General features: G+C 32.2%; 1 protein-coding gene across 1 annotated transcript in view; it reads right to left on the bottom strand.

Annotated features, from left to right (window-relative positions):
- LOC109262144 (A disintegrin and metallopeptidase domain 3-like) overlaps positions 1–11341 on the bottom strand; it is a 112905-nt gene continuing 101564 nt past the window's right edge. The window contains 3 exon segments of the mRNA XM_019440566.2: positions 1–182; positions 3193–3243; positions 5612–5774. Of these exon segments, the coding sequence (XP_019296111.2) occupies positions 3201–3243; positions 5612–5774 (206 nt within the window). The 3' untranslated portion in view covers positions 1–182; positions 3193–3200.

Below are 11341 nucleotides of genomic sequence, written 5' to 3'. Positions count from 1 at the left end.
TACTTTCACTCTCAGGATTTATTTTTGTTTGTGAAGTTGAAAGCTTTGAGCCATAACAAAAGGAGAGGATAGCATGGTTTTTGTTTTTTTTTTTTCTTTCTTTCTTGAATCAAGTCAGTTAATGGTGAGTGTCTTGGTAATATCCTTTCTCCAACCTATGGCTTTTTGACATTGTTTTGTCACTGTTGTAAAACAAATATAAAAAAAGAGAAATGCTAAGTTTTAATTGTTAATAAAAGTGATCTCATTTTACTATGCAACTAGAGGTATAGCAAATCATTGGTGTATAGGATGCTGGTTATGGTGTCACAATCTAGGCCTGTGCTTCATGAAATTTGTAAGCCCAGGTTTCTTGTTCCTAAATTGTCTGGGATAGCCACAGTAAAAGGAAATGCTAAAAGTAGTTATTCAGAAGCATTTTAATTACACAGTTTCTACACTTCACATGGATTAAAGAAAATCACCAACAAGGAAAGAGAGAGGAAAAGAACACTAGAATATGTGAAGAAATAAATAACTACTAATTTGTCTATTTTTATCTTCAGAGGAAGAGTATTTCAAGAAGCTCTCTGTGCCTTTCCAACAGGCGTCCCATATACATACAGATGGAGCTGTTTTACTAGCCTCCAGTTCTTACTGAGTTTGACTTTTTCCCCAAATTTGTAAAAAAGCAGTCCATATCATGCTGAATCCCTCCCTTACCACTTTAAACACACTTTAACTATACCAGAAATATTTTCTCGTGTGTGAGAAAACAAATGCCTTATCATGGCATACCAGACACTTGTCTTGGTTCACAATTACCCACATAGATTTTAATATAAATTTTAAATGTAGTAAGAGCAGAAGTTTGAAAACAGGTCTGTGCTTACATTTAACCTTGCTTATCTTGCTGCTTTATCAATAAACATTATTTAGGCACATTTTCTTACACTTTATATTCAAACTGCCAATTCATTCTGTTTGTCTCCTTCAAAATTTATTCCTAAAACCATCTTCACTACCCCTGGTCTGAGGTACCATCCTTTTCCTCCTGCATTTTGCAGGAATTTCGCCACCAACTGGTTTCTCCACTTCTCCTCTTGCCACCATACAATTTTCAAGAAACCAGCCTTTTAAAGTGGAAATCTTGTGCTTGAAACCTTAATCCTCCAATGATTTCCTCCTTTCATTCCAAATAAAACACAGATAGCCCCCAAGACCTCCCACAGCCTACAAGGGTCTTACCGTCTGACCTACTCACTACCACAGTCCCCTTACTAACTCTGCTCCAGCTAAACTGACATCACTGTGATTCATCAAACATTCCTGACTTACTTCATTGGATCATTCACATGCTTGGAAAGCTCCTGCCTAGATATACGCATGGCGACCTCTGCCAGCTCTATGCCTCTGTAAGGAGTTGATTTACAGCTGGAATGGAAAAGCTCTATCTTTATCTCTGGGAAAGCCTGGATGCTTGGTTTCACTTTTTGCCAAGACATTGGCAGTGGAATTTATAATGGGCTGTTCAAAATTTAAAGTAAGGAACCTTGAGACCTTGTGCATGAGGTATCTCTCTGGTGCCCATTGCTTGCCTGCACTCTCTCTTGCTGCACTGTATCCTTTACATTTAAATAAAAGCCCCATGTGAACTGAACCTGGGAGTTCAAGTACCTCCTTTTAAATATCTAAACTGAGTCAATACTTGCAAATCCTCCAACTATTTGTTTACACATCTCTTGCTGAATAGGGCCCACTCATTGGATTATATTTAAAACCAATTGTATTTAAAACCAGCTTCTCCCTCATCACCAAATCTCCCAATTATCCCTACTGAGAAATAAGACTATTTTTCATAACGGGTAGTAATTATGTTTTCTTTGGTAGCAGAAGATGGGGAAACAGAGATCCATTGACTTAATTCTCCATCAAAGTAAGATATGGAGGAATAGCAGATTAGTAAGTGAGTGAACTCTTGTTTTCACTCATGGTTGAATTTTTAATTTTTCCACTTATTCACAGTGATAGGTATAACATGTCAAGTATTATGATTTCTTTATGTATCGACTTACAAATTTGAATATATACAGATATATACCTAATATACAGAATATACTGTATATAGATATATACAGAATATACAGAATATATTCAGATATATCTGTATATATGCAAGTATGTATATGTGTGTGTACATATATATATGTACATGTATATATGTATATATATACATGTACATATATATATGTACATATATATGTATATATATTCAATATATAGAGATGCAAACACTATCCCATCTATAGTAAAGAATTGTCTTTCTACCCTGGAGGGACACTGCATTTATCATTTTGCCTGGCATCTAATAGATCCTCAATGATTATAAATTCCTTCTCATTACCAGGCATACATCAAACTGTGCAAAATTGTAGAGTACTTAAGAGTTAAACCCTAGAGTCTGGTTGTCTTAAATGAAACTCTGGCTCAAACTTACTACAATCTGTACATATAGGGAATTATTTAAATTCCTTATGCCTGTTCCCTCACTTTAAACTGAGAATAACAATAACCATGGAGTCTGAGTGAGAAAGAAATGTAAACATCAGGAGTCAATCTGTGTAACTACCAATGGGAACCCCAAGTGTGGGAGCAGGATGCATAAATGCTCATAAATATTTTAAGAACATCTTTAAATTCTCTTTAAAATAATTTCTTTGGGCACTTGGGTGGCTCAGTCAGTTAAGTGTCCAACTCTTGGTTTTAGCTCAGGTCATGATTTCACGGTTCATGGATTTGAGCCCTCTGTCAGGCACTGTGCTGACAGCGCAGAGCCTGCTTGGGATTCTGTCTCCCTCTTTCTGACCCTTCCCTGCTCATATGCTCTCTCTTTCTCTCTCAAGATAAATAGACATTTAAAACATTTCAAAATAATTTGTCATTACAAAAATGTTGGTTAATAAGTCTCTGGCTAATATTAGTTAACATTAACATTTCTAAATTAATATAAAACAAAATTACAAAATGAGTTCAGTCTTTGTTTTAGTATATGATATTGATAAATAAGAATCAGTATGATGAAATGTGGAATAGGAAGTATTGTTAGAAATTTAAAAAACTATTTCATGAAATAGTTAAAAATTAAATTTTTTAATTTCATAAAAATTAAAAAAAAACTACATCATTTAAAATAATTTGACTCCTTCAATTCACCTTTAATTCTATGACAGGTTGCCGTTACTATTGCTGTCTTCTGATATATATCTGCATAAAAGAAATAGCATTACTTTTAGGGTTATGTAACACGTAGTCTTAAAATCAAGAAAAGTAGAAAAACTAGATTTGTACTATTTACTCCATTCACATGTACCGCTATCTCCTTTGCTTCCCATATCCCACTCAGTGATCACATATCTAGCATTTGGTCTTTCTGATGTTGACTTAGGTTTTAGGAATGTTAAGCATTTAAAATTTCAAACTTAAATCCATCTAGTACTTTTTTTCTATTTTGTCTACATGGAAGACAGGATGAAATAGTAGTATGTTTGATAATGCTTCTCCAAAGTTAAAAAAGACGATTTACACACAAGTCTTCAAATTCTTAAATTATCATATCTCCAATTATATTATTCTATCAAATAACTATGTAAATAACGATTTCACGTTTATTACTGAGGTCCTTAATGAGGTTTCTGTATCTTTCAGCTACATTGTTACATTCTGTGGCATTAAACCTCCATTTTTTTCCTTTGGCTCCTATACTCCTGTTGAAGAGGCATGTCATTGTGTTCACGTTCTTACTACATAGCAACAATACCTTACCCACAGATGATAAGATCAAGTTTGAACACCTAACTCAGAATTATAAATCCAGACAGAACATTGGCTGAATTTAGGTACACTTACACAGCTATTTTCTTGTATCTCTTGAGAATATGAACTAAGAAGCATTGGGTGTGGAAAGGTTATTCGTATTTTATTTGAAAACAAATCTGAAAAGGATTAAGATAGGTAAACTGGACCATGTGCAAGCAGAGCAGTCATTTTGGAAGAATGGATAGAGAGACAAGAAGAGATTATTTCACTCGTAAACCTTTGGGTGATAGAAAGAATAACCTATTTCCTGACTGTCCAATTCATTACCATCCCTTTGGACGTCAGCTGTACATCATTTCTTACCCTTCTGGCCCTAAAGCCACTTATTGTTGATCTAAAACTTAGGCTGTTGCGACTAGATTTTGTTATTTATGATTCATGATCCCTTACTATAATCTCTCTTCCAAAAATCAGGTTTCCTTCTAGCAACTATTCAGATTTTGTCAAGATCTCTTAAGATCACCAGAAGACTTTAAATAAATTGTAACAAATTGATGATTATGTAAATGTATATATAAATTATGCAGAATACTACATTGACTTTAACTCATTGTTGTAACTTGTTAAGAAATAAAATTAACTAACTTGGGAAATAGAGGTGTTGGTGGAAATTTTCTATTATTTTATCTCCATCTACACCAGAAATGGAGACATTTTCCTTTAGCATGGAACAACAAGCCCCACTTATTTACCTTTACTTCTGCACTCTCATTTTCCTAAATATTCACTAAGCAAAGTTCTGGCTTATATTGGTGCTATAGTAGAGAAAAAAGCATTTAAGTGAAGTAATTCAGACAGAGAAGGTCAATTACCATATGATCTCACTTATATGTGGAATCTAAAATTTAAAAAAAAAGGAAAGAAAAAAAACCCTTATAGACACAGAAAATAGAACAGATTAGTACTTGCCAGACATGAGGGTAGAGGGTAGGTAAAATGTGTGAAGGGGGTCAAAAGGTACAAACTTCCAGTTATAAAATAAATAAGTCATGGGTATATAATAAACAATATGGTGACTATAATTAATAACACTGTATTGAATATTTGAAACTTGCTAAAAGAGTAGATCTTAAAAGTCCTGATCACAAGAAGAAAACATTTGTAACTATGTATGGTGACAGATGTTAACTAGACTTATTGTGGTGATCGTTTTGTAATATATACAAATATTGAATTATTATGTTATATATATATGAAACTAATGTCATATATAAATTGTGTTTAATTAAAATAAAATACCTAATCAAGCTCAGCTCTACCAAAAAAATAAAAACAATTGTGAAAGTACCTCAATTTTATTTTTAGAAATATATGAACAATATTAAGTGTAAATTGCATCATGTTCCATGTTCTTTTTTCATTATCTTATTTTTTTAAATTTTTCTCACCTTCTACATATCCTATTCACAAAATTTGCTTCTCTATCTCTATTACTGTCCTTAGCACAGATGAATGTCAATTCAAGGAAAGTGGGGTTGCTTGGAAAGTAGAAACTTCTCCTAAAGCAATTATAGTCAACCTGGTTTCTAATTTGAAATGCGCTATGAATTAACTGAGTATCTTCAGTTGTCTCTGGACCTATAATAACATAAAAGATACCTAACTGAAATTTAGAAAAAAATCTGTGTATACTAAGACTCAATATTTCTAAACATAGCACAAACTATCCAGGAATCCCTATTTGCAATATTCTGAATTACATTTGGATTCTTCCCATATTTTAATATTAAATATAAACAATAATAAATTTATTTACCCTTTATTTTCTATTCCCTCTTGGTTCCAAAGTTGTATTTTATTCCATTTAAAAGCATGGATGGCGATTAAAATAAGGAAAGGTAGAAGAATGTAGAAACCAAACAAGAGGCCATGTTTTCGAGAAGCCACATGTTGTTTTATAAACAGGTATTCATCTCCACCTAAAAACATGAGAGTACCTTTTAACATTTTCAAAACTTATATTCAAAGCATATTAGTAATTTTAACTATAAAAGTTAGGGATTCAAATAATATGTATTTTCCTATATTCTGTGACTATTCCCCAAAATCCACCACAATTACATATGTGTATGTGTATCTATATCTATCTATATCAATAACAATATTTATTTTTAAATTCTTTTTTCATTTATTTATTTTTGAGAGACAGAGAGAGCACATGTGGGGAGGGGCAGAGAGAGAAGGAGACAGAATCCAAAGCAGGCTCCAGGCTCTGAGCTGTCAGCACAGGGCCCAACGAGGAGCTCGAACTCATGAACCGTGAGATCATGATTTAAGCCGAGGTTGGATGCTTAACCGACTGAGCCACCCAAGCGCCCCAACAATACTTACTTTTAATCTTTATGTCTATATTTAATCTTTAGTTTTGTGTTTTATTAAATATACTTATTCTATTGCATTCTCTTCTACAAACTACTTAGAATTCATTAAATTGATATTCTTATTTAATAAGTTCTTTCATTAAATAAAATAGAGCAAAAAGAAAGTGTTTTTTTTTAAACTAACTTAAAAAATTACTGACATAACTGATGGCTACTTTTAAAAACAATTAATGACTGTAAACTAGGTTAAATTTCCATATTATCTATATATAGTGATATTGTTCTATTTTTAGCTACATTAATTAGAAAAATAAATATTCCTCTAGGTGTTATAAAGTCATTACAGAAAATTAGAAAACTCTATGAAGTCTTAGTCCAGTTAAACAAAATAAATAAACCAGATAACTAAAGTACATAATGCTAAATTAAGCAATCAGAATTACCCTTAAAACGACTATGATGGCACTAAATGCAAATGAATTTAGTGTCTTTCAAAAAAAGACAAAAATTCAGTAACTTCAAAACATGGACAGAATCCAGTTATATGTTGATAAGAAGTGATCTACCTAAATGAAAGTAATTCAGTATGTTACATGGATTATAGGAAATAAATTGACAAATATATACAAAATATTAAAATTAAGCTCTATATAGTGGGTTTAGGCTCTCCTTTTAAAGCTCTCCTTTCCTCCCTCATCCATCAGAAAATGTCAACTCTCCATCAGTTCACCTTAACTAAAAATTATCATATTGGAAGTGGGGCTTCCTTCTCATGTCCTTAGTTACTCCAAAGGCTGATTAAAGAAATTGGACCTAATCATTATTAGATTAATTGGGCAATATCCATTACTCTAAGGAAGAAAGGGCTTCCAGTTTGGCCATGATGAACACTTTTCACTAAATAGTGCTTAACTAGCCTTTTTATAATACAATAAATAGAAACAGCAATTAGAAATAGAAATAGAAATATGAAACAGGACAAAATACATGAAGGAAATGGTTTCTGGAAATCAACAAAAAATGCAAATCTATAATATCTGAAAGAAAGAAAGCATGATATATTTTATAAGAATCCAGTTTACCCATGGACAATTTACTGATCTCAGCACAGAGAATTGAAGTCCTAGAAAGTACAGAATTACCACTGAGTTAAGGAGGCAGAGGAAAGAATTCACAACACTCGTAATGGCTAGAATCTGTAGGGTGCAGCACTGGAGAGAAGGGGAAGGATATATAAACATATACACAGTCTGAAACAACCTAAAGCTAATTAGATGGCAGCTCTCACTGGGTTGAGGGTAGAAAGGAGAAACCAGAGTCAGAGCAGTGCTGAAAAAAGAGTACCAAGGAGATCCCAATTTATCCACGTCCTCATGTTGCCTATATTTTAAAAAAAAATGTTTATTTTATTTTGAAAGAGAGAGACAGAGAGACAGAGAGATAGAGAGTGAGCAGGGAAGGGGCAGAGAGAAAGAATCCCAACAGAACCCGATGTGGGGCTCAATCTCACAAACTGTGAGATCCTGACCTGAGCTGAAATAGATTCAGATGTTTAAATGATTGAGCCACCCAGGCGCCCTGCCTGTATTTTTTATTATAATCATCCTAAAGAATGTTAAACAGTATCTCATTGGTTTTGACTTACATTTTCCTAAAATGTTGAGCATCTTTTTCATAGTCTTATTGGCCATTTGAATTTTTTTATGGAAATGTGTATATTTAAATCTCTTCCTATTTTTTATTGAGTAGTCTTTTTTATTATGAACTTGTATTGTTTACATATTCTGGATACAAATCCCACATGAGATATAAGATTTACACATATTTTCTCTCATTTGGTAGATTCTTTTTCACTTTCTTGTTTGTATCATTTGCTCTACAAAAGTTCTTAATTTTGATGAAGTTCAATCAATCTATTGTTCTTTCTTCACTTGTGCTTTGATGCCCTCTAAAAACACAGCCTACGCCAAGGTCACAAAGTGACCTTAGTTATGTGTGTTGTGTTTTATACGTTTAAATCTTACATTTAGATCTATGATCTATTTTCCATTAATTTTTATGAATATTGTGATGTAGCAATGTAACTTCTTTCTTTTACATGTGGTTATCTACTTCTCCCATTTGCTGAAAAGACATTTTTTCCCCAATGAATTGGCTTGGCATCCTTGTCAAAGATGAATGACTATAAGTATGAAGTTTTATTTCTGGACTCTCTATTCTATTCCATTGAACTAATGTCTATCCTTATCTTTAGGTTATTACTACACCATCTTGATTACTTTAGCTTTGGATTATCTTTTGGAATTAGAAAGTATGTTTTCAGCTTCAAGTTTTCTTCAAGACTTCTTTTACCATTCCATGTCCCTTAAATTTCTGAATGACTTTTAGGATGAGCTTATCAACTTCTGCAAAAATAATTTAAAAAAATAGTGCTTGGGTTTGTTAAGAATTGTGTTGAATTTGTAGATCAATTTAAGGGGTATTTCTGTATCAACAATACTGAGACTTCTAATACATGAACCTGGCATGTCTTTACATTTTATGCAGATCTTTCCATCAATAATGCATGTTTAGCTTTCAGTGCATATCTTATACTTCATAACATTATTTCTAAATATTGTATTATTTTTGGTAATATAAAGGGAATTTTTCCTAATTTAATTTTTATCATGGAAAAATACACAATAAAGTTTACAATTTTAAACATTTTTAAGTGCATCATTGCCACCATCAAACACCAGAACTTTTTCATCCCTACAAATTGAACCCTTAAATATTAATTTATCATTTTCACTCCCCCAATCCCTGACAAGTACACTTCTCTCTTTTTTTTTTTTTTCTATGAATTTGACTATTCTAGGTGCCTCATAAAAGCAGAATCATCCAATATTTGTTCTAGTGTGACTGGCTTGTTTTAATTAGGATAAGGTCTTCGTATTCCATCCACGTTGTAGCAGGTGTCCAAATTTCATTCCTTTTTAAAGCTGAATAATAGACCATTTGTATGTATATGACACATTTTGTTTCTCCATTTATCTGTTGATAGACATTTAAATATTTCTACCATTTAGCTATTGTAAATAATGCTGTTATAAGCATGGGTATACAAATACCTGTTCAAATACATGCTTTCAATACTTTTGAGTATATACTTAGATATGGAATTGCAGGATGTGGTAATTTTAGGTTTAATTTTATGAGGAATCACCATACTATTTTCCACAGAGCCTGAATCATGTTACATTCCCACGAGCAATGAACAGGGATGCCAATTTCTCCACATCATCACCAACACTTGATATTTCTGAATTTTTTTTATAACAGCCATCCTAATAAGTATGAATTGGAATCTTGTGGTTCTGACTTGCAATTCCCTAGCAATTAGTGATGTTGAACATCTTTTCATTTGCTTATCAGTCATTTGTGTATCTTCTTTGGAGAAATGTCTATTCAAGTCCTTTGCCCATTTTTTAATTAGTTTCTTTGTTGCTGAGTTTTAAGAGTTCTTTAAATATTTTGGATATTAATACTTCATCAGATACATTTCATGGGTTACATTTTTGTTGATGGTATCTTTTTATAAGTAACAGTTTTTCATTATGATGAATTCCAATTTGTCTATTTTTTCTTCTGTTTTCTGTGCTTTGGTGTCATATCCAAGAAATCATTGCCAAATCCAGTGTTTTAAAGACCTCCCACGGGCACCTGGGTGGCACAGTTGGTTGAGTTTCCGACTCTTGGTTTTGGCTTAGGTCATGATCTTACAGTTTGTGAGTTCAAGCCCTGCATCAAGCCTCGCATTAGACTCCATACTGACAGTGTGGAGCCTACTTGGGATTCTCTCTCCTCCTTCTCTGACCCACCCCTGCTTGCATGCTCGCTCTCTCTCTCTCTCTCTTAAAATAAACTATTTTAAAAAAAGACTTCTTCCATGCTTTCTTATAAGAATTTTATAGTTTTAGCTTTCACATTTAAATCTTTGATCCATTTGGAGTTAAGTTTTATATACAATGTAAAGGTCCAATCTCATTCTTTTGCATGTGGATATCCTATTATCCCAATACCATTTCTTGAAAATTTATTCTTTTTCTCATTAAAAGGTCATGGCCACTTTGTTGAAAGTCATTAGACCATATGTATGGTCTATAAATGGTCTATTTCTTGGCTTCCTATTTTATTTCATTGAAAAATTTCAGTTTTCTTATACTGTTGCCCAAATTAATTTATCAACTTTCAAAAAGGTACAAAAGAGCCCTGGAGCCAAATGTATCTTTTTATTTTAGCTTCTACTGAACATGACTGAGAATTCAGAAATGTTCTTTACTGCCCATAATGATAAAGAAAAGAATATTGATGGAGGAAGATGTTTTACAATTTTTAATCAGAAAAATGCAAAAAATAAAAAAAAAAAACAGAGAAGACCTCTAGGCTGTAATGATGATATTTAAATTGATCACACAAATGAAATTTCATGGTATAGCTCATATAGTCTTCAGATAATGATATCATTTTTCTCCAGCTCAAGAATCAATGAGAAACAGAATATTTCTAATAGCAAAAAAGAAATATAATATTTTCATCCAGTTACTCATACTCTGACATGCAATATTTCATTACAAATATCTGAAACATTCTGTGTTGTAAAGAAGATCTAGAATATCCATTTTTTTTACAACATTCGGACATGAACACTTATACGATATGGTTCACAAGTGGACAAATATGTATACAAGGTTGATTGGAAGGAGTTAGATGGTGTAGGATAAATAAACATTAAAGTTAATAATTTTAATTGATGTTTATAAATGTAAAAAAAGTTCAATTATCGTACACTATTTATAATTGCTCTAAAAAGGAAAAAACAAAATATGAAATTGTAAAACATGTATAGTATCTGGTAAAAAGTACAAAATTCTGATGAAGAAAATCCTACAAAATCTAAATAAATGAAGTGACATACTGTAGATTGGAAGGGTCAATAATATATAGTAAAGATATGAAACCTTCCTAAATTGTTCCATAGGTTTAACATAATTTGAATTAAGATCACAGCAAAAAGTTTTTAAACATAGATAAGCTTATCTTGAAATGTACATAGAAAGGAGACCCTAGAATAGTCAAAACAATTTTGGAAAAGAAGAATAAAGTGGGAAAAAACATTCTTC

The sequence above is a fragment of the Panthera pardus genome, unplaced genomic scaffold (genome assembly GCF_024362965.1).
Source record: "Panthera pardus isolate Hobbes unplaced genomic scaffold, ASM2436296v1 HiC_scaffold_13, whole genome shotgun sequence".
Lineage (NCBI taxonomy): Eukaryota > Metazoa > Chordata > Mammalia > Carnivora > Felidae > Panthera > Panthera pardus.
This window is presented reverse-complemented; position numbering and strand designations above follow the sequence as displayed.